The 25,354-nt window shown below is 35.5% G+C and overlaps 1 protein-coding gene across 1 annotated transcript in view; it reads right to left on the bottom strand.

Annotated features, from left to right (window-relative positions):
- Positions 1–2,372: 2,372 nt before the first annotated feature.
- LOC149808130 (uncharacterized) overlaps positions 2,373–25,354 on the bottom strand; it is a 61,574-nt gene continuing 38,592 nt past the window's right edge. Inside the window, exons 7-12 of the mRNA XM_089973712.1 lie at positions 24,418–24,532; positions 21,327–21,357; positions 18,112–18,220; positions 17,240–17,368; positions 9,855–9,920; positions 2,373–3,806 (exon numbers count right to left, since the gene is read on the bottom strand). Of these exons, the coding sequence (XP_089829838.1) occupies positions 3,604–3,806; positions 9,855–9,920; positions 17,240–17,368; positions 18,112–18,220; positions 21,327–21,357; positions 24,418–24,532 (653 nt within the window). The 3' untranslated portion in view covers positions 2,373–3,603. The remainder of the gene's footprint in view (positions 3,807–9,854; positions 9,921–17,239; positions 17,369–18,111; positions 18,221–21,326; positions 21,358–24,417; positions 24,533–25,354) is intronic.

The following is a 25,354-nucleotide window of genomic DNA, read 5'->3' as shown; positions in this document are numbered from 1 at the left end:
AGCGTTTTAAGCTGCCACACTGCCGACATTGTTATCAATATGACTGATTTTTTTTTAAAGCTACGTTAAAAAAATCCAAATCACACACACATAGCTAGTGTACAAATGTTGCTTAATCCATAGTAAACAATGGCCAACAGACATTTGCTCAGTCAACCATAATACACAACCTAGTGCAAAACTATGCAGTAGTGAACAAAATCTTGCAGCTTGACACTAGAATTATGTTGCTGATTTATAAAAACACTAAAAAAATAGAGCCATCTTTATAAGCAAGTGACTAAGACATGTTGTCAGGCTATCATCGGGCAGTTAACTGACCAGTGACTAAGACATGCTGTCAGGCTATCATCGGTCAGTTAACTGACCAGTGAATCATATTATCCATTCCCAAAAATAAAAATGATTTGTTTGTAAACATTTGTTGTCATCAACAGAATTGTGTACATTATTCAGACTCTTGTAGAAACTGAGAAAATCATTGTGGCTCGAAATGTATACATGGATAAATCACCACATAATGACCTCAACATGATCAAGTTCTTTATCTTTCCTAAAATTATTTATGGACTTTTTAATTCAGAGACATTAAGATCTATGCTGAAATAAGTAAAACATAGGCTTCTTTGTGCAAATTTTCCATGGAATTATTATGGATTTACTGTTATTGATGCAATGATATCTGAGAGTGTGTACAATATTTATCTTACACATGTACCAACATGTGGTACTCTACAAAAAAATCAAATATTAAATATGCAATCCTATTCTGCAATGTCTCATTCAATACGGACCAAGAGGGTAACTGCATTACTGAAGCATAACCTTGACACCTATAATTGTTATTTATAAGGCCATAATGTTCACATATCAAATATCTAATGTTAACTGACTTGTCTTGGTACTGCACTATGGTACTCCATGACTCCTGACCCCTGTTCTACAAAGGAGTTTCAGTGTGTGTATATATATATATATATATATATATATATATATATATATATATATATATATATATATATATATACACTGCATTTGATGTAAATCTGCAAGCTGGAAAGTACATGACATCTGCCCATATGAATATGTTGTAACTTGGTTTATTCTTTAAAAAAAATCATAGCAAATGAAACCAAACAGAGAATTCTACAATAATTTGAATAAATGTTTTAAATGCAGAACATTCTACAATCTGCTCTACTTTATGTATTACATATATTTTGTTACATGTAAGGCTGATTTCTAGGTTAAATATGATTGTGAGTGTTAATTCCATTCAACTTCAAAAGTCACTGGTAATTAGATTTATAATGTATATAATGCACAGAGCATTATCTTTTAAAAACAGAAACACAATAAATGGTACATAATATGCTTTGTTGTAAATAGTCATCTATGTAGGCACTAGTACAGCTTGGTTCACTCTGGAGGTTATTTACCAACATGTAACAATGACCTTGATATTTGGTCTTCAACTAAATTTACTCTACTGGATGCTTTATTTTTTTATTACACTTACAATGACCCTGACCTCTGACCTTTTAAATCCAAATTGCTCAATTTTTTGTACAAACCATCCTCAAACTTTGGTAAAGGAATTTGACCAAGAACAGAAGTTATTGTGCAGAACCAATTTTTCTTTGAATCATAATGACCTTAACCTTCTGACCCCAAATTTGATAGGCCTTTTCCACACCTTATAATACTACAATAAAATACTTTAAGTTAGTTTCAAAATGATGGACAAATGCATATATCATGTTGAAATAACACTGAATTTTCTGATTTTTAAACCAAGCTCTTTAACGAATACCAAAATAAAAATTACCATATATATTAATGTATGTCAAGTCAAACTGAAGTTTAAATGCTGTCTCATTATGCACCAGCAGTTTACAGCTGGACTTGACTTATAAGCTAGTATATATGGTACTTGCCCTTAGAAAGTGAACATTTAATTCACACCATCATGAAAACAGATACAAAAAAACACCAGGTGTATGATGTTTAGAGTAAGCTAATCACATACTGGGCTCCCCAATCATCTGTTTACATCTTGGTATGCAAGTTATTAAATGCATGAAACAAAATTTGCATGCATTGTTTGCAGCACACTAACTTTTGCCATCAAGTGCCATTCACTAGCAGTCTGTACAGTAGGACTGTTACCAAAAGCCACATGGTGCCACTCAGATAGTTTGTATGGTAGGACTGTTACCTTAAGCCACATAGTGCCAGGATTAATGATATCAAATGCTAGCCTTACTGAATGCAACCATGGTCATTGATGTATAACTTAAAGTTACTGTCCAAAATAGCATTATTGTTTATTTCAGTGAGTGACCTTGACCTTTGACTTTTTGGCCCCCCCCCCCCCGCCACTAGGCTTCTTTCTTACCCCAAATGCAAAAATGTCTTCTTCTTTCTGTCTGTGACCTAAGCCTCAGGCCATTTGACTTTAAAATCAACAGGACTCTTATTTAAGCAATAATATGTACATGTAGATAGTGTAAAACCAGTTACTGTGCAGAAATAAAAATGGTAACGGATGGAGAGATATAAATACAAATGGTCAATGTCATAAAATGCATTCTCCACCACTGGTAAGTGTTTACAAACTAGAAGAATATATCCTCCAATGTTCATTACAAAATGCAAATAACATATATCTGACTGTGAAAATGATTAAGAATTGTTTCAAATAAATTTATCCATTTTCTGTGAAGAAACAAAAGCATTATCAAAACTCTCTAAAACAAAATACTAAATGAAAGGACAAGTGCTAAGCGTGAATGAATGTTGAACTAAAAAACATTATGTGTTCGGAATGTGTACAAGTATCCATTTTTAAAAAATAAAGTTATTGTATATTTGTAAACAAACAATATTGTATGACATTATCACAACAGCTGAAATTTGATGTTCCTCTTCAAGACAAAAAAAGTATTTGGTACTCCTATCATTATCGTTAGCAAGTACATTAGGAAACATATTGCATTTGCTCTAATACATAAAATATTTACCCATGTAAAATGCACACCCAATTTAAAACAGTGAAGACCCTGATCTATTCTCACATAATGTGCCAGTCTGTCAATGTCACAGCAAAGACTCTGATCTGCTGACAATGCTATGGCAGATAAGACCTGGAGATCATACAACTCTGTGCTTGAGTCTGAGATTGAGTTTTCACCATTAGCCAATCAGAAAGACTGTTTCTGATGTAATCATTAACCATTAGCCAATCAGAGAGACTCTTTCAGATGTAATCATTAGTCAATCAAGTAGACTCTTTCAGATGTAATCATTTGCCATTAGCCAACAGAGAGACTCTTTCAGATGTAATCATTAGCCATTAGCCAATCATAGAGACTCTTTCTGAGGTAATCATTGACCATTAGCCAATCAGAGAGACTCTTTCAGATGTAATCATTAGTCAATCAAGTAGACTCTTTCAGATGTAATCATTAGCCATTAGCCAATAGAGAGATTCTTTCAAATTTAATGTCATTTATGACTGGTTCAAGCTTAAGATTTGTATGCTAAACTGTTAGCAGTTGGGTATAAATGTCATACACACGTAAATACTGCGAGCAGAATTTGTTATGCATATTTAGCTTTACTGTTTGATGAAAACTGGTAGTAAATGTACCGGACTCTCATGGCCAAAAAGTGTAGATTTGACTTGATGCTGCCACATACACCTGTTGAGGACCTGTTACAGTAAAGATAGAAGCCCAAAATGAACAGGACTAATCCACACGACACCAGCAATATCATCAATACCCTTCTGGCAAAACGCTCCTCTGAAATATAAAATATAGTCAAATGTGTTAATTACCAACAATTACAAGTAATCATTTGTTCCACAAGATTTTAAAAAGTTTACTTTCTTCTGTTCTCCGAGTTTGGTTTGGACCACTAACTCTAGAACACATCCTCCTAGTGTTGTGACAACTGACATCTTAGCCAAATGCACCCCAAAATAATAAAACAACTCCATCATCCCAGAATGAAGAGGAAGAAATAATACCACCACCCCATCACCCCAAAATGAAGATTCCTCTGACAGACATTTATATAGGCAATTTTAAAAATGAAATAAAAGCAGAATGCAAAATTAATGCATAATGCAGAACAAATGTAAAATAAAATGCAGAATGAATCAAAATAAAAAGGAAAATAAACACATATGAAATGATGAATGCATTTTTAAGAAAACAGAAATTCCAAATGCCAAATTCAGAACAATGAACAATAAACAAAAATGGAATTAAATGCAAATAGTTGCATATGAATAACTTATTTTTCAAGTTCCTACTAAATTTCCACTGTTGAAAAACAATATTGCACCATAATCCATGATCAAATTCTTTACAATCACATTTTTTTCACCTTACAAACCATGAAACTGTTCTTGAAGTAGGCATAAAAAACAACTGCCACTGATACAAAATCATCACATGTGGTTGCATCTGTACAATCCTTATCTGAATTAAATGAAATAAGTAATAACATTGCAAAAGAATACTCAACTATTTTTGCACTTACCATATTTATATTTTTTTGCAAATTCAATGCTACCCTTTGCACTTGATGCATTTGCTATTTCATTAAAGCATACTTTAATAAGATACAGTGGTCTAAGGTTGACATTGCCCGGGGTGGGAGTGGGAGACAAGCGCCCCAATCCTCCAAAAAATGCCCCATGCGGCTTGCGTCTCTGACTGCCTCTGTCAACTAAAATCCAGATCCTGGCCTTCGCGAGTGGCTTAGATTTGAAGCCCGGCAGACCATGTTTTCTACTAACAGGAGAAGGGGTGAAGGCGGCCCACTGGCGCCTTAAAACCAGTTGCTTTGGGTAGATGGGACTCGTAAACCTTGGATGGTAGCTCATCTAGGAGAAGGAAAACTCCGATTCCAAACCTCTGCTGCCTTGTGGCTATACCCACTCATGGGAAAGGCTAAGGGAGTAAACCCCGACAGAAAATCCGGAGATGGAGTCCCTAAGGCGGTCTGACATTGACTTCAATGTCATTCCGGCAACTCCTGCGACGCCGTTGGTGCCAAGCTGTATCGGCATTCGTCGTTCCCTTGGGCACACCAGCTGCGTGGAGAGGGGGGATCTGCTGCATGGACAACAGCTGATTCTCCATACCACCCTGCCCAGGCTTCATAGCTCCACTGAAGCAGACACTCCAGCATCGTCATACGGCGGCGGCACAACACAAGAAGTAGCAGTTTACCGGTTCTAAGTCAAAGCTCAATTGGCATAGAGCTTGGTGCCAGGGGTTACTTTGACGGTGGGAGAGATCACCAGGTCTCACTGGACAGCTGCTGCCCGCCTCAAGCTGGGCAGCCCCCAGTCAGTAAGGTGCTGCCCGCCATGGCCTGCCTGCTTCACTGGGTGCATGGAGCTTAGAGAACCATCTCGACAAGTGGGCCACAAAACTCCGCACCAGGAAAGACTAAAAGAAGAAATAAGACTCCAACTCTTCGTTTTGCAACCTGGAACATCAGGACCATGTGTCCTGGATTGACCACTGACCTACAGCAGATCGACGATGCACGGAAGACTGCCATCATTGACAGAGAACTCTCCCGACTGAACACTGACATTGCCTGCCTCCAGGAGACCCGACTGGCTGACAGCGGCACCATCAGGGAAGCCAATTACACGTTCTTTTGGCAGGGGAAGCCCTCGGATGAACCTAGGCAGCATGGTGTAGGCTTTGCCGTAAAGAACACGCTAATCGCCTTCATTGAACCTCCATCATCAGGTACTGACAGAATCCTTGTCCTCCGGCTGTCAACATCCTTAGGCCCAGTCAACATCTTCAGCGTGTACGCCCCAACCCTCTGCTCCATCTACGAGGAGAAAGACAAGTTTTATGAGGCTCTGGATCAGGCAATATCCAGTATCCCAAACAATGAAAGCCTTTACTTACTAGGAGACTTCAATGCTAGAGTGGGAGCTGACCATGAGGCCTGGTCCACCTGTCTCGGCTTTTACGGAAGGGGCAAGATCAACGAGAATGGTCAGCGACTGCTGGAGATGTGCTGCTCCCACAGCCTATGTGTGACCAACACTTTCTTCAAATGTAAGGAGATCCACCAGGTGTCGTGGAGACACCCACGTTCATGCCACTGGCACCAGCTAGACCTTGTCATCACCAGGCGTGCAGAACTGGCCAGTGTCCTCCTCACCCGCAGCTACCACAGTGCCGATTGTGACACGGACCATTCCCTCGTGGCCAGCAAGGTGCGAATATTACCCAAGAAGCTGCACCACGCCAAGAAGAAGGGTCACCCACGCATCAACACCTGCTGTGCAAGCAACCCAGAGAAAACACAGCAGTTCATCAGCAAACTGAAGGAAGCTCTCACCAAAGTGACACCTGATGACACCATTGACTCCAAGTGGTCCCATATCCGTGACTCTGTGTACAATTCAGCCATCACAGCTTACGGGAAGAGGGAGCAAAAGAATGTCGACTGGTATGAGGCAAACTGGGAGGAGATGGAGCCTGTGACTGAGGCAAAGAGGAAAGCCCTCCTGGCATACAAGGCTGCACCTAGCCCCAGAACACTACAAGCCCTCAGGATTGCAAGGAACTACGCCCAGAAGACTGCCTGCCGCTGTGCCAACACCTACTGGCTGAACCTTTGCAACAGTATACAGACAGCTGCTGACACCGGGGATACAAGAGGAATGTATGAGGGTATCAAAAAGGTGACAGGCCCCCACAGCTACAAGACTGCCCCCCTCAAGTCCAAGACGGGCGAAGTCATCATAGACCAGGGGAAACAACTGCAGCGATGGGCTGAGCACTATCTCGAGCTATATGCAACCCAAAACAATGTCACTGGAACTGCCCTGGATGCCATTCCAGACCTGCCTGTCATGGAGGAGCAAGACACACAGCCCACCCTGGAAGAGCTCGGAAAAGCCATCGATTCCCTAGCCTGTGGGAAGGCTCCTGGAAGCGACGGCATTCCGCCTGAAGTTCTCAAGAGCGGAAAACCAGCACTGCTCCAGCCCCTACACACACTCCTCTGCCTTTGCTGGGAACAGGGATACATCCCACAGGACATGCGTGACGCCAACATCATCACTTTGTACAAAAACAAAGGAGACCGTAGCGACTGCAACAACTATTGGGCATCTCCCTTCTCAGCATCGTTGGAAAGGCTTTCGCCCGTGTTGCCTTGGCGCGCTTGCAAATCCTAGCCTCCCGCATCTACCCAGAGTCCCAGTGTGGATTTCGAGCATTGGAAAGGCTTTCGCCCGTGTTGCCTTGGCACGCTTGCAAATCCTAGCCTCCCGCATCTACCCAGAGTCCCAGTGTGGAAATCGAGCCGTCAGGTCAACTGTAGACATGATCTTCTCACTACGTCAGCTGCAGGTGAAGTGTCGCGAGCAGCAGATGCCCCTCTACATTGCCTTCATAGACCTGACGAAGGCGTTTGACCTGGTTAGTAGGAGTGGACTCTTCAGACTCCTGCAGAAGATTGGCTGCCCCCTACATCTGCTTGCTATCATCATGTCGTTCCACGAGAACATGCACAGCACAGTGTGCTTCAATGGCGCAACATCTGAAGCATTCCCAGTCATCAGCAGAGTCAAACAAGGCTGTGTCCTTGCGCCGACGCTCTTTGCCATCATCTTCTCCATGCTTCTCCAGTATGCATTCAAGGACTGCAGCGAGGGAGTGTACATCCATACCAGGGCTGATGGCAAGCTGTTAACATCACCCGTCTCTGTGCTAAGACTAAAGTCACAGAGGTACTCATCTGTGAATTGCTTTTCGCCGACAATGCAGCCTTGACATCACACATGGAAGATGGACTGCAACAACTGGTATGCCGCCTCTCCCATGCTTCTAAGGAATTTGGACTGACCATCTGTTTGAAGAAAACGAACGTCATGGCGCAGGACACAGACTCCCCTCCCTCTGTCACCATCGATGGGTACAATTTGGAAGTTGTCGAGAACTTCACATACCTCGGGTCTAACATCTCCAGCTCACTCTCCATTGATTCTGAGCTGAACGGCAGGATTGCCAAGGCAGCAGCAGTGATGGCCAGACTTAACCAGAGAGGCTGGAACAACCCCAACCTCACAGAGAAGACCAAACTGCATGTCTACCAAGCCTGCGTACTCAGCTCACTTCTCTACAGCAGCGAAACATGGACCACCTATGCAAGACATGAGAGGAAACTCAACAGCTTCCACCTGAGATGTCTGCGGTGCATTCTGCACATCCAGTGGCAGGACAAAGTACCCAACACAGAGGTTCTAGAACGCGCCAACATGAACAGCATGTTCTCCATTCTCAGCGAGAGGCGCCTTCGCTGGCTTGGTCATGTCAAAAGAATGGACCCAGGTCGCATTCCCAAGGACCTGTTATACGGGGAGTTAGCAGAAGGTGCACGAACAACTGGACGACCACATCTGCGCTACAAAGATGTTTGCAAGAAGGATATGAAGACGGCAAACATCAATGTCAACGACTGGGAGAGCTGTGCAAACAACCGTTCCAGCTGGCACCTAGCTGTCAGGCAGGGAGTTCAAAATGCAGAGGAAGAGAGAAGAATAAAACAAGCTGAAAAGAGAGCTAGAAAGAAGGATAGACAAAAGCTTACTTTGGAGCTACGCCATCGTCTCCCATAGACGGACGGACGCCAAGAAGAATAAGATACAAGTACTATAGTTCTCTCACTTTAGTACTCCCAATAACAGAAGACTGAACTTCGGCAAACACTTTTCTATCTACATCCTAAAAACAAAAGAGCAAAAGTAAAAGGAAATGATCGCTGGAAGCAATAAATGCAAAATCTATATCCATTTATGAGAACATAAACAAAAAAAAACAACACAATGTGACATAAAATATAAATGTGAATGCAATGCAAACAAGAAGCAAATGAATGATATTTGATAAAATTATCACAATTGTTACAACTCTATGGTCTTAAACTGTTTAACAGAAAGAGAGCGAAACCAACAATTTAAGTAAAGCGCAACAAACATTTTATTTCTCTAAGTTACGTAAAAATTCAAAGGCACTTATAGTAATGTGAATTAAATCCCAAATAAAACTAAATATATTATCACAAGTCCAAACATATATAATGTATCAAATGAATTCCAATAATCTTGTATGTCCTGATGTACCACAATGATATAATCCAGAATGTCTTTGAATGAGCTCTCAATAATTGCAAAGTAGTGTTTTAGTCCAAACAGTCAATGAGCACTTTATAATTCCTATGAATAATTTAAATAAATAATTCCTTTCAAATTATATCTGAACACAACTACAAACTCTGATCATAGATTCCCAAAGATGATATGAAACATAAATTAATCATTGTTTACCAAATCCCCTTTATATATAAATATCACTTCACCTGAAACATAATAGATTTTCTATGGAAAAAATCACTAACTCATAAACAAGGTCAAGTCTTGGAGTCATTTTCAAGGAAACAACTTGTTTACTTCTTAGATCCATTCCAAAAGTCAGGTAGGCACAACCCTCAAACACAGACAAAAATTAAACACACAATATAGATATACATAACACAGGAAACTGAGGGTTCCAATTAATGAGAGTGCTCATGTATTTTATGGACTTAGGATAGGCTCGTCATAGTAACCACATCACATCATTTAAGACTGTGTGCAAATTAATCCATTGAATTTCTTCACACTCCAAGCAGAATTCAAAACCCACACATTTATGACAACTATGTCCAGCTGAGTGACCTTTAATGCCTTTACTGATTGGACCACCAAAATATTCAAAATTTGTGAAAACTAAGAGATAAAATATTTTAATTCCCAATACCTTGTTCAGAGATCCCTTCCTGAGGCACCTGTGTCTCATCAAACCTTACTTTTTTCTCTTTCTCACCTGTAATAAAGGTGGAGAGTATTAGATCTTTCAACAGGAAGAAACAATCATGAAAGACTATTGTTGAATCTGTGAAGAATACATTATGAGCAAATAAGAGTGTTCATTTAAAGGTTTTCTGGGATTTAAAAAAAAAGAATGGCAACAATAAATTATAGATCAACATCACTTGTAAATACATGTAATTCTACTGGCAGTAGGATAACAAAGTTCTTCAAAGAGACCAACACTACTGACTGAAAAGAATTTCAATGAATTCAAAATAAGAAAGTTTGAAACATCTCCGACATTCTTGACATGGTTCCCATGCTTTTCTAAAGATAAATTTCCAGGGTTTTTCCAGGATAAAATTCATTTTTTTAAGGTTCACATATAACCATTACTCAGTGGAATAAAAGAATATTTTATATCATAAAACATGCATTTTCTAAATCTAAATATGTCTCTTTCAAGACTCTCCAAAATATCTAAGTCTGAAAAGATGATTGTGTACAAAACCACAAAATGTATCACATGAAACAAGTTTGATTATACATGTATTCCTATAAATTGACATGTAAAGTCATTCCAATGTACAGAATAAAAATTCTAACATTATTTTGCTGACCTGCATTATGTTGCCAAGTGGGAACAACATAATGAACATAAATTAGTTTTGTTTCCATTCAAACCTATAATTCTAATGAATTATATAGCAATATATATATATGCATCATATAGAAAGTAAACATTTCCTATTACAGTGTATAAAAAAACAATAAATGCAAATAATTAAAATTTTGCCTTGAAACGAAAAGAGTTTAACCATAAATTTGTCTGTGCCAATAAAATCCCAAACTAGATTTTTCAAACAACCTAATCTCCTTAAGACGATCTGGTTAAAAATCCATAATTTAAAAAATATTTTCAAATGGGCTGATTTAAATTTTAACAAAAAAAAACTTCAAAATTATATACTGTTGTATAAACAAGGACTGAATTTTCTGTAAAATCAACTTGTCTTCTTGTTCTTTGTTAAATCAGTCCACAAGCCAATTTCTCATTTCAGCTCTGAGATTCATTAATCTGGACTACAACTCTGGCTTAAAACGAATAGCAGTATGTTTTCTAACCCGGGATTCCTCAAATATTCCCACCCCCAATTTTCATATTTGAACATTTAGGTTGGGGTGTGGGGTCATCGCAATTGCATATAGAAAATTTGGAATTGGCCACCACCGTGCTTAGCGATATATGGTAGTTGCTTAACAGTGGGCCTAGCAAATTTAAACTTATGTTATATCGACTCATACCTGCATGAAATCGATAGGAAAATGATTTATTTTCTCTTTAATTGCAAGTATTATAAAAGTTGTCTTTAATCCACGGATAAACTAGATGAAAATATGGCATAGATGAAACCTGACCCTGTACTCGCCATTTGCATTAATAGTCACATGACTTCACAAATCTCAAACGACATCGCAAGTCCAATAGTCATATGATATCAACAAAAAGCTCTTTTTTAATGGTGTTGTACAGAAATTCAAGCATATTAAATGAAAGTCAGATACATTTTGTAAAAACCAGCAATCTGGCCAGTCTGATTTATCAAGCAGAGAGCACATTTCAACAAAACTCCAGAAGTTATTCTTGGAATATATAAATATGGAGAATTTTGTGTTCTTTCGTTTTTGTATTTTTATTAAAACCAGTATACAACTTTCATTTAATATTTTTTTCTTTTTCTACAACATTTAAAAATGTGGATTGTTAGATTTGTGTACTCATGCGACTAGCAATGCAAATTGCGAGTACCAGGTAACATTTCATCAACGCCGTAGTTTTATCTTGTCTTTCAGCAGATTAAAGACATAACGATTTTAATACTCACAATTTCTGAGAAAATAATTCTCATATCGAATTCATGCATGTATCACTCGATCTAACAGCGTTTAAGTTTGCTTGGCCATCTCGTAAGCAGCTACACTTTGCCACGACCATGTTGGCATCTTGTGATGCTAGACTGGTTTTCATACCTTCTATGTAACAAAAGATACAGATATTGAGCTGAGTTTGAAAATAAAAGTCTACTAGACAAATCTAATCCACTGAGTATTTGGATTCACTCAGCATATATGTTTATTGCAAGCACCAATCCATACTGCACCCTCCTAATATTCTGGTTAGAACTCGATAAATTTAACTCACGATCAGTTTAGCTATGACTCAATTACGTGACTGTTTCATGCGTCAAGTGGTGGCAGAAAATTCCTGGGTTTTTCCTGACTTTCATCAATATTGGCAAAATTCAACGACTATTCATGGTCGGGAAAAAATTATCATTTCTCCAGACTTTTTCCTGATTTCTCGGTAGCATGGGAACTTTGTCTTGAGCAAAATAATTTTCAAATTAGTTGATATGGCTTTCTATTTAGAAGGATCAGTGAAAACATTTTCAAGATTGCTGCAATGGCAGCCACATTTGAGATCAGATCAGCACCATTTTCATTCAGGACCAACCAGATATCATAAATAGTCTGCTGGTGAAAGCTCCATGTGAATATGACTTTCAGTTTACCAGAAGAAGCAATAGTAAGTATATTAAGATGGCTGCCACCATGGCCATTGCTATATGTCAAACCAGCACCATTAGTCTTTGATGCTGATATAACCATCCATATAGGATAAGCAGTGACAAGATACCTAATGTCTGAGCAACATCATTTTTACTTAGGACCAAATACACCACGGGATGAATGTGGGTGGGGTGGGGGTGTAAAGCTTCAGGGCATTCACCACGTACTTTAGGTGGAGTAGTAATAACAAATGTGTTCTAGTGACTGGATGTGTGAAAGTCAACTGGCTATTCCATAAGCTCTTCTGGAATAGGTACAGTACAGTGAAAAATACTGTTTTAAAAGCTCTCTTATGCACATTCTATTTTAGAGTTAAAAAAATCCCACTTCTGAAAATGACAAAATTAACATTTTCTTTCTGAAAAAATAAAAAGGGATTTTTATGTGTTCAATTCACACATTATGGAAACCAGTCAGAACCAGTCTGCCGGGGACTAGAATTGTTCCACCACTGCAATGATGTGAACTGAGTAAAACAATTAAGAATTATTACACATCGGCCAACATGTGTGCATAACAAGCTGTGAATTGGTTACCAAACTGCTGTAATTGGAGAGGAAAAGGCCAAAGATGGGATATTTATTAAATGGGATATTTATTAAATATATCAGTAATAAAGGGCTGTAATTGGACAGGAAAAGGCCAAAGATGGGATATTTATTAAATATATAAGTAATAAATGGCTGTAATTGGACAGAAAAAGGCCAAAGGCGGGATATTTATATAGTGTATATAAGTACTAAAGGGCTGTAATTGGAGAGGAAAAGCCCAAAGGTGGGATATTTATTGAATACGTATATAAATTATAAAGGTAGCCAATGATGGCATCTAAGTCTTTGATTAAATATCAGCTGACCTTTGGCAGAGGTAAAATAAAAAGGAAATAGCAATCAAGAAAGTATTTTGGCATAAGTATTTTAATACTCTGTCTTGTTTAATTGTTACTGTGTTTTTGAAGGAGTATTACAGACAGCCCTTGACTTTATTTACAAGTGAAAATGCTGAAATGTAGACTTACTCCCAAGACTTTTATTCATGATCAGAACTTGCTGTTTTATTATAATAGGAAGTGATTACCTCAATGTTGTAACTGGAGAGCAAAAATCCAAAGATTGGATATTTATTAAGTATATTGCAAACAAAATGCTAATTATGAAATCTACTGATCTGATGTCCTGGTTCTGTCACGTGTATGCTTGTACAAGCTTCAAAGGCCTACAAGCCAGAATGCTTTTTATTGAATTTTGGGAAATTTTGTTGACTGTTTTATCGGTTTTTTCTCAAGAAGCATTTCAAGTTTTTCCTTTTATTTTGTAGTAAAAGCATGCCATACTGGATAGTGGATCAGTACCATTTAGTAACAGTATGCCATACTGGATTGTGGACAAGTACCATTTAGTAACAGTATGACATACTGAATAGTGGATTTGTACCATTTAGTAACAGAATGCCATACTGGATAGTGGATTAGTACCATTTAGTAACTTTATGCCATACTGGATAGTGGATCAGTACCATTTAGTAACAGTATACCATACTGGATTGTGGATTAGTACCATTTAGTAACAGAATGCCATACTGGATAGTGGATTAGTACCATTTAGTAACAGTATGCCATACTGGATAGAGGCTTAGTACCATTTAGTAACATTATGCCGTAATGAATAGTGGATTCGTACCATTTAGTAACATTATGACATACTGGATAGTGGATTAGTACCATTTAGTAACATCATGAAAATATAGTAACATCATGAAAATACTGAATAGTGGATCAGTACCATTTATACAAACTTTAAAAGCTTTCCTGCAAGTATGCTTGGTCAGATTCTAATGAATGATTTTTGACATAAAGTCCTTTACTTAAAATAATGGAACATAAAAAAATTCATATCATAATGTACATGAACATATTAATATCATAATGGGATGGTAATATATTAATACCATAATGGGATGGTAACATATTAATATCATAATGGGATGGTAATATATCAATACCATAATGGGATGGTAACATATTAATATCATAATGTACATAAACATATTAATACCATAATGGGATGGTAACATATTAATACCATAATTAGACATGAACATGTTATTATCATAATGTTACATGAAAATATTAGTATCATGATGGAACACAAACATATTAATATTGTATGGGACATGAACACATTAGTATCATAATGGAACTTGAACATTAGTCTCATAATGGGACATGAATATAGTATTGTAATTTGACATAAACATATTAATATCATGATGGGACATGAACAAATTAATATCATAATGGGACATTAACATATCAATATCATAATGGGACATTAACATATTGATATCATAATGGAACATAGACATATTAATATCATAATGAGACATGAACAAGTTATTACCATAATGGGACATGAACATATTAATATCATAATGTGACATGAACATATTAGTATCATGATGGGACATGAGCATATTAGTAACATAATGGGACATGAACACATTAGTATTATAATAGACCTTGAACATATTAGTATCATAAAGGGACATGAACATAGTATTGTAATTTTACATTAACATATTAAAATCACAATGGGACATGAACATACTAGTATCATGATGGGACATGAACACATTAGTACCACAATGGAACTTGAACATATTAGTATCATAAAGGGACATGAACATATTAGTATAAAAAAATGGGACATGATCATATTAATATCACGAGACATGAACATGTTAATATCATAATGGGACATGAACATATTGGTATCATAATAGGACATGAACATATTACACCACTCCCTTGATAACTCGCACCCGGATAACTTGCAATCCCGCTTATAACGCAGTGTCCGGCTTGACTCCTGATTTTTTCCAAAGAAAATATATTTTCAATATCTTTAAATTGCTGAATGTGAAAATATTACGATAAGAATTGGTAAATTAAACCTGAAGCATTGCTCATTTTATCATCGAAAATGGTGATTAATGCCGGTAAAGATAGAATCCATATTGTGAAATTTGCAAGTTCTAAATAAGATATCATATATCATGTAAGTTTTTTTATGATAAGAAGTTGTCAATACACTGTAACAGTCTGGTGAAATAGCGATCAATGGAAACTTCTGGTAAATGCTAACAGGTGACAACACAGAATGAAATAAACACCAGTTAAAGGTCTTGCTATGTGAAAGTCATGTTCTAATCCTTTAATTCCATTTCAGTGTAAACATTATAATCACAACATACTCTGTTCTATGAAAACATGAAAAGAGTCAATTTACTGTCACATCGAAACCCGTGAGTACTTCTGTGAGAACCTAATTACAGGCCAGCTTTGTTTTGATCAACAACTTGGGGAAGTGTTTTTTGCATTAAAAAATCAATTAAAAGAGACCTGTGTTGCTTTATCACTTTGAATATGTCTTTTGTATCAAATCAAGCAAGGGATGGACAAAGAAAAAATTCAAGGGCATGCAAATCTGAGCATAAGTTCTTGTGGTCACTACCGTTATCAAATTTCATTTTATCTGACCAATCGAAAATGATTTCACATTTTTATATGGTGGCTGGAGACCCAAAATGCTGACTATGTAAAAATCATACAGTTGAGAAATCTGTGGGATTTTACTCATCGACAGAGAAATCAAGGAGTAGCACAAAAAAAATTAACTGTTTTTTTTCAAAATGTGAAGTTATATTTCTCAAGCGTGTCACAAATGGCAATTATTATCGTGTTCAAATTTATGTTGTTTTAACTCTGTAGACCCATTAAATTCATGTTGGTAATGATTAACCCTTGTGAATTTGTTTTCATTTTACTTCTACCACAATAAAATCAATCAATCAATCTATCTATCTATCTATCAATCTATTTATCATTTGACAATGTTTCTCAAAAAGATTGTCGATCTTTTGTATCATAAAAACCCATCTAATCTGGATCAAACAAAAAACTAGAATGTATCCAATTCAACACACAAATTAGTAATGTAGTACACAATGTAGGAAGTGGTACACGCGTTAAGCGAATGGAAACCATATGAAATACTGTTTTTGATGATCTCAATATACTGTAATTTATCCTGAAATTAATGTTGCTCTGTGAGGAAAAAATAAACAAAGTACACCATTATGAAGAGACATTTATTCACAGTTAATCTCAGCATGATTATAAATTGAGTATTCAACACTATAACCTGCCAACCCACCCCCACCCCTTTTGCCTTTACGTCAATCCCTTTATTAGTTTTGGCTTTTTTTTTATAGGTCCCTCGATAACTCGTGCCTCACTTATAATGCAGTCAATGTTTTCGGACCCCGATGTGCACAAGTTATCGATGGAGAGGTGTAATGTCAAAATGGGATACGAACATATTAGCATCATAATGGGGCATGAACATATTAATATCATAATGGGACATGAACATATTAGAATCATAATGGGACATGAACATATTAATATCATAATGGGTCATGAACATATTATCATAATGGGACATGAACATATTATTATCATAATGGGACATAACAATACCTGAAAACTCTGAAATAAAGTGTTGTTGCTTGGTTGGTTTTTAATGGCACTTTTAAAACACTGACTATAGATAAAAGTACACTTGGAGACAATAATAAATTGCCTATACTATTAGCAAAAGAAACCTTAGGATTCAGGACAAAAACAGCAAAGCCATCTACCTTCTGCGGGCTTCCTTTTCCTGAGAATTGAGACTGGTTCAGCAGATGCCTTTGGTTCAGATGAGTTACCAGTAGATTCTTCTAAATCTACATTCTCATTGGATGGATTGGAGAATTTTTGCATAGAGTCTAGAATGAAATGAATAATTCTTTGACTTTTGGTAATTAAGAAAATATATATTACAAACTCCAATATGTGGCTTTCTAAGGCATACTAAACTGCATTTTGAAAAATTATATGTTGACAAAAGATGTCAGTTCATATACTCAGGAAACAATATGATCAGTTAAGAATGCTAGCAGTACATATAATTAGAATTCTGTTATGCTTTTATCTGGAAAGAAAGCAATTCAAATATGGTACTGATCAATTAGTGTTAATTTTTCTATGCTTAGAGAGGGCAAGCTGAAGATTATATTACTGTACTAAATAAATTATTACAAGCTGGAAAGCAAGCAAATCTTCCTGCCAGGATGGAGGCTTTATTTATATATAACTGGCCAATGATATATGCACAAACTTGAATGCAAGTCATACATGTTACAGTTTTGTGAAATTTATGTTCTGCCACTCAACTCCAACACTTTTATGTTCAAAATAACTGCATTCATGAATCATACAATTCTGTAAAATTCAAATAAAAAGAGATAAATAACTTCACTTGAAACTTGGAGAAACTAAGTTGAGAATTAAAGTTATAAACAGGATACTCTTGCTTTCTCTGGATATTGTAAATTTATATTACATCTTTATGTGAAATTCTATTTAATCTCATCATTTTAGCATGGATGGCTTTGCATCAAATGTTTAAAAATAGACTGACTTAAACTTCAATTGTTTTAGCTGATTCTTAAAAAAGCATGGAATTTACCTGAATATTGCTTCTTTCCCACTTCAGCATAGATTGAGGTAAACAAGTCTAGACTTTCTTGAGTGAACTGATGGTTCTCCCCATATAACTGCTGCCTTATTTTGGTGGCCTAGAAATACAGGAAGAATGTTAACTGTACAATGAGAATTTAGTTACATGATGCATCCTAAGGGACCACTAATGTTGATATAGTTCATGCATGTTTACGGTACAAGTAACGTTTCTGTAGATCATTCATGTTTATGGTACAAGTACATGCGTATGTAATTTATGCATGTTTATGGTACAAATAGTTTATGCATGTTAATGGTACATGTTTATGTAGTTATGGATGTTTATGGTACAAGTACATGTTTATGTAGTTATGCATGTTTATGGTACAAGTACATGTTTATGTAGTTATGCATGTTTATGGTACAAGTACATGTTTAAGTTGTTTATGCATGTTTATGGTACATGTACATGTTTAGGTAGTTTATGCATGTTAATGGTACAAGTACATGTTTATGTAGTTATGCATGTTTATGTTACATGTTTATGTAGTTCATGCATGTTAATGGTACAAGTACATGTTTATGTAGTTATGCATGTTTATGGTACAAGTACATGTTTAAGTTGTTTATGCATGTTTATGGTACATGTACATGTTTAGGTAGTTTATGCATGTTTATGGTACAAGTACATGTTTATGTAGTTATGCATGTTTATGGTACAAGTACATGTTTAGGTAGCTTATGCATGTTTATGGTACATGTACATGTTTATGTAGTTATGCATGTTTATGGTACATGTTTATGTAGTTTATGCATGTTTATGGTACATGTACATGTTTAGGTAGTTTATGCATGTTAATGGTACAAGTACATGTTTATGTAGTTATGCATGTTTATGTTACATGTTTATGTAGTTCATGCATGTTAACGGTACAAGTACATGTTTATGTAGTTATGCATGTTTATGGTACAAGTACATGTTTAGGTAGCTTATGCATGTTTATGGTACATGTACATGTTTAGGTAGTTTATGCATGTTTATGGTACATGTTTATGTAGTTATGCATGTTTATGTTACATGTTTATGTAGTTCATGCATGTTAATGGTACAAGTACATGTTTATGTAGTTATGCATGTTTATGGTACAAGTACATTTTTAGGTAGCTTATGCATGTTTATGGTACATGTTTATGTAGTTATGCATGTTTATGTTACATGTTTATGTAGTTCATGCATGTTAATGGTACAAGTACATGTTTATGTAGTTATGCATGTTTATGGTACAAGTACATGTTTAAGTTGTTTATGCATGTTTATGGTACATGTACATGTTTAGGTAGTTTATGCATGTTTATGGTACATGTTTATGTAGTTATGCATGTTTATGTTACATGTTTATGTAGTTCATGCATGTTAATGGTACAAGTACATGTTTATGTAGTTATGCATGTTTATGGTACAAGTACATGTTTAAGTTGTTTATGAATGTTTATGGTACAAGTACATGTTTAGGTAGTCTATACATGTTTATGGTACATGTTTAGGTAGTTTATGCATGTTTATGGTACATGTTTAGGTAAGTTATGCATGTTTATGATACAAATACATGTTTAGATAGTTATGCATGTTTATGGTAAAGGTATACTTTTATGTAGTTCATGCATGTTAATGGTATAATTACACTAAATACCATTTCTGGGTCTGCATGTGTTTAAATGGAGCAGCTATGCATGAAATGTATTCAGTGACCATAGAGTAATTACATGATACAAGAATAGCTCATGGTAATATAAGTTCACTGTATGCAAATCTTTCCCCCTTTTACTGAATTGAGGATTCCTTCATCTGATCCTTGTATAGTGATAAATTAACACTCATGCATGATGTATTCATGCATCCACCAAATTATCTGATTTTTTGACTGCAAATTTCCTGTTAATACAATTTCAAATAGCTAAAATGAATGACTGAATTACACACTTTTTAAATGAAACTTAAGGGCAGTGAAACCAATAATTGTGAGTTTTGTGAAGTCTTGGGAATGAAACTATCATGTAAGACAGGGGTTAGCTGCATTCAGTTCAGTCTGAATATTTATAGAAACATTATTCACAGAAACAGTAATAGAGATTGTACTCACTGTCAATAACACAATCATATCATCAAATTTAATTAAATAATGAGAAATGCAAAAGAGGTATTTAATACAATTTATTTGCACTGAACATCCATATTTTTTCACAATGTATCTTCATAATATATTTACTTGCCTATTAAGTTGAGTTCAACTGCAAATTGTACAGACCCTGGTCTACCATTGCATAATGTGCCACAAGATCTGGGTCTGGGCAGTTTGTAAGCAGACTCAGCAGAGCATACAACAGTAACCAGGGTTTGTGTTATATGCAGTTTTAACAGACCTATAAGCAAGTATTTACAGTAAGTATTATATGAAATTATAAACTGAACATCAATCTTTACAGCAAGTTCTGTATTTTTGTTTATATTACAACTGGAAGGTCATATATTGCTTACAGTAATAAACATAACAAGTCATGGGCATGTTTTTTCATATTCATAGCAGTTGGTTCCATATTTCTTTCAGGTGTAGAAAGGCTTAAGACTTAAAATGTAAGGACAAAAGTTCAGTTTATATCAACAAGGTGTCTCAGCTGGATTCAGCACAGAAAATTTTTTTAAGTGTTGTCATTGTGAATATCTTAACATGTGAGAAATGAATCTGTTTTATTTTATGCACCTAACAAGGCATCAAATGTTAAATTTACACACAAAAAACATGCACATAGCATATTTTATGCAGTGCAATTACCACATTCCCTCAATAACTCTGAATGAAGACAAAAACAAGGATTACTTCAAGAAATAAGTATGTATTCTAATTACAGTCACACATACTTCAAAAATCACCCATGTGAAAATGAGACTGGTCAAAGTTAAGCCAACCATGACAGTGGGAATTTGTCTGGTTATATTTAGGTATTTAATATCATGCTGCATCACCCAAACTATTTCAAATTTATTAAACCTCATTAATAGATGACTTTCTCAAATTCGGTTAAAGGCTATGGTGATTCAAATTGAATGTCTTTTTTTACAGAGTACTTTTAAATTTTCAATATGTTGTCTTGGTAACTACTATTTGACAGGTATAAACATGTAAAGTGCAAAGGTCTGATTCAATATTCTAAAATATACCTTACCTTCCCTGAGTATTCCAGTGCAAGTTCAAGCCTGAAAGTAAAAGACTCTTATGATATTCAAGTTGTTTTGAGATATTTTTTCTGCAAAGAACTGCTTTATGGGTATGTCAGTCAGTATGAACATGAACAACAAGTACACAAAGATTTATGACTGGTCAGAGAAATGCAACAGACTAGCACATTGCATTTATCTTAATCAATCCCTGACACATGTGATAACTTGCTGGATACAGTGCACTTGAAAGGACTATTATTCCCCATATGAATTGTATTCTTTATATATATATATATATATATATATACACACACACACACACTCGCATATGAGCCAACCCCCAAACTGAACAGGTATAAACACTAAAAAGTGCATGACCCGCATATAAGCCGACCGACAACTCTGAGACATCTCAAGATGCATAAGTTCTAAATGCATTTATTTAGGCAAACTTATATTTAAAAAAATTACATGTATATTTATCTCGAGGTTGGCATGCATGATTATAAAGGTATAAACTTGTGTGAAAAGTAATTTATTAAATTTTCTGTTTTCTTATTGTTTCTGCCTAATTTAGATTTGTGTATAATTTGATCGAATGATAACAAGAATTTAGCAATCGCGAGTTGCTGTAACACTACCTCTCTCTTTTGACTCAATTATTGTTGTTTATGCATTAATGCATTGGACATTTTATATCAGTGCACTGGTAATTATGTTTTTACTTTGCTTTGAAATTGTAAATACATAACTCATTAAAATGTAATCCCAGTATGACAACACAACAAACAAACAATATGGTTCGATGCTAATACCGTAAAAGCTGAGTTGTAGTTTTCTTTGATGTAAGCAACCTTACACCATACCTGTCAACTTAAATGCTGGAGGCAAAAAACTCCCGATTTATGGGGTTGTTACACGCGTACCTCCCGATTTCATATCTTCCGATCTTTGCAGAGAACTCCCAATTATTACATTATGTCTTCAATTTTCATTTCTTCTAAAGAAGAAAAGTCCTACACGTTCTGTTGTATCACCTGTAAATTATTGTTGTGATGAAATAATTACTTTACTAAAAAGAATTCGCTTCTCTTCACTAAATAGAATGTTAAGTTTAAACATTATTCATGTAAATTAATGATTTTTATTTTACCTCTACAATAATAATAAAAATAAAAAAATGCCCAGAACAAAAAAGTAAACCACAACAATAAAATCATCCACAATTAATTTCAATCCCAAGAATGATCACTACGAATGCTGTAACTCCATATGCTATAGTGCCATTCCCATAAAAGAAACTTACACAAGCGAACACCTGTCATTTTTATACCGTATATACCAATGTTAATTACCATCGTTAAATTAAAAGAAGGAATGAAAATACATACCATGCAGCAAATGTGTTCTCAAAAAACAAATTCAGACTACATGTTTTATAATAAACAATACTAAATGCTTTACGAGTTGACAATAAGGGAATAAGGTCAGATATACAAAGCGGGGAAAATAGTTGCCTCATGTACGGTACCATGAGGCTGGCTATTTTGGTACCTTAAGTTCAACAATATTGGGAATCCATTATCTGCCAATCAATTGCTGGTGCTTGCATAATACACAATAGTGTAGAATGTGTTTTCTGTGAATTACAGTTTTGAAATCGTTTTCACAAAAATAGTTGCATGGATAAGGATTAACTTTTAATTAGTTGCGCTGACTTTCTTGCTCGTTTATTTAAGACTAATCTTTAGCCATTATGCAGTTTGGCCACAGCTGACCAGAATATGAAAATAGGGCACGTCCTGGCGGAAAATAGGGCATGTCACAGGGAGAAACAGGGAATCTTTTTGCGAACTTCATGCATATTGGACCAGGATGATCGATGAAAATTTAGTGAAAACAAGGCTTTAAAATGCCACGAAAAACCTACTGATTTTAGGTCCCAATCTCTAATTTTTTTTTTACTTAGTCTCCCTACTTGGCTTTTTAAAAGTTCATAGGTATGCCTTACACTGTTTTAAAAAAATACGCTAATCATGCTAATATTATGGAATAAAAGGCAAACATTCACAAGAATGTACTGGTATAGTTACTGGTCAAAATTCCCTTGTATCACAATCCAGTTTCAGGGTTTTAATGATTAACTGGCTTGTACTGCTGTCACAAAATGAAAGACAAATTTGCCAACTATCAACATAGGAAATGCCGAAACATCAAGTTTTCCATTGTTTGGAAAGTTATGTTTGTTCAGCTAAAACACAAAACTAAAATTGACTGATGTTGATCTTAGTTGATCTATATGACAATTTTAGCCTTTATTATTACCACTCTAAGTGAACATGTAAATTATGATGGTTATGTGCCTTGTACAATTAAATGTGCATACCTTTTTAAAAATATTACTGGTACCTCAATTTGTAGGATCACTTATATCATTGAAAATGAGTAACTCGTGAGCACATGATACAACATAAATGAAACAGCTATTAAGAACTAGATGAAATGTTATCTGGAAGAATGCAATTTGGTCGAAATAATGAATAAAACAAAATCTGCATCTAATATGCTTGGGAATAAGTAAGGATTTAAGTGATGCTATGCATGCTTTGCACTGTGTAAGTACTGTTCATTATAGTTAAGCATGGTCTCCCTGGCAAACTCAACCGGCCCGCGAATTATGAAGTCTCTATTTACCTTTATTTAACTTCGTGTTGGAAAATATGCACATTCAAAATATTCTGTTACCCCAGACACACAATGATGTCAAGGTTGGGGAAGTTGGACTCACTGGTAACAATTTATAATTTAATGTCAAGCATTGATAACAGCATATCACAATTAATCCAAAACTGCCAGCTACCTAGCATTTCTATTATTCATAAAATGCATGTGTCTTAACTTTTTAAGGAGAGAGAGAGTGTGTGACTGGATAAAATCAATAACTGCATTAGTTCTGTAATTTACATAATCATAAGTACATGAAAGTCTCTACATACTGAGTATATTTCTTTCTGTACATACTGAGTATATTTCTTTCTGTACATACTGAGTATATTTCTTTCTGTACATATTGAGTATATTTCTTTCTGTACATACTGATTTTTATCAAGACAAATCCTTGCTAGCTGCTCATACTCATTTGCTCGAATGGCATCTACACTGACACCTGCAACAATGGAACTTTCTCCATCGGAGTCCTTGGAGATTTCACCTGAAAATCAAACTTTTTTGTAAGTCAAGGGTTTTGTGAAAAACACTGTCTTGCCTGCCAACATATAAAACACTAATCACATTCAGGTTTCAAAACATTTTCATTTGAATGCTTGTCTTGCAGGGCAAGTGACTTAGTATCGGTTTTACACTTTACATATATCAAGTCTGTTTAAAATGCTACTCGTGCAATTGCATAAATTTGTATACCCTGACATTTAACAGAGATGCTTTCATCATTGGTAGAAAAATAATACACAGATCTCAGTACGAATACTGCTTAGATAAACGTTTTCATGTACAAATAAAAATACTAATCAAATTTCAAAACAAGAAACTATGCAAAACCTGTCTTTACCCAACAATCTCTCCAAGATGTTCCATACACTCTGTAAAACTGAGCTACATTGTAACCCACACAAATAAATTTTAATATACACAAATTAAATAAAATTATCTTTGTATCATGAGTGGACAATTATGGGAAGATTACTGTATAAGGTAAAACATGAGTCTGAATACAAAAGCAGTTGACCAGGAAATTTCGTCTAATTCTATGGATTACATGTGTATGAAAATAACTGTTTTAAGGTTCCTTTATTTTTCTGTATCTTCATCAATATTTAATTGCAGGTCTGAATCATTTGTTCAATAATGAAGGCCTCTATGCCAGGATGCTTTCAAATTTGTCTAGTTTCTGTTCAGTTTTTTCTTAATAAAGTTAATGAGTTTATTTAATTTTAAATTTATTACTTGACTGAGTATAAAATTTGAGAGGAATTGTCAGAACCACTTTGCAGGTTAGGCACCTTATTTTCTGCAT

This window comes from Sinohyriopsis cumingii, chromosome 1 (assembly GCF_028554795.1).
Source record: "Sinohyriopsis cumingii isolate HCF-2022 chromosome 1, ASM2855479v2, whole genome shotgun sequence".
In the NCBI taxonomy this organism is placed as follows: Eukaryota; Metazoa; Mollusca; class Bivalvia; order Unionida; family Unionidae; genus Sinohyriopsis; species Sinohyriopsis cumingii.
The sequence above is the reverse complement of the archived record's forward strand: the minus strand, read 5'-3'. Positions and strand labels throughout refer to the sequence as shown.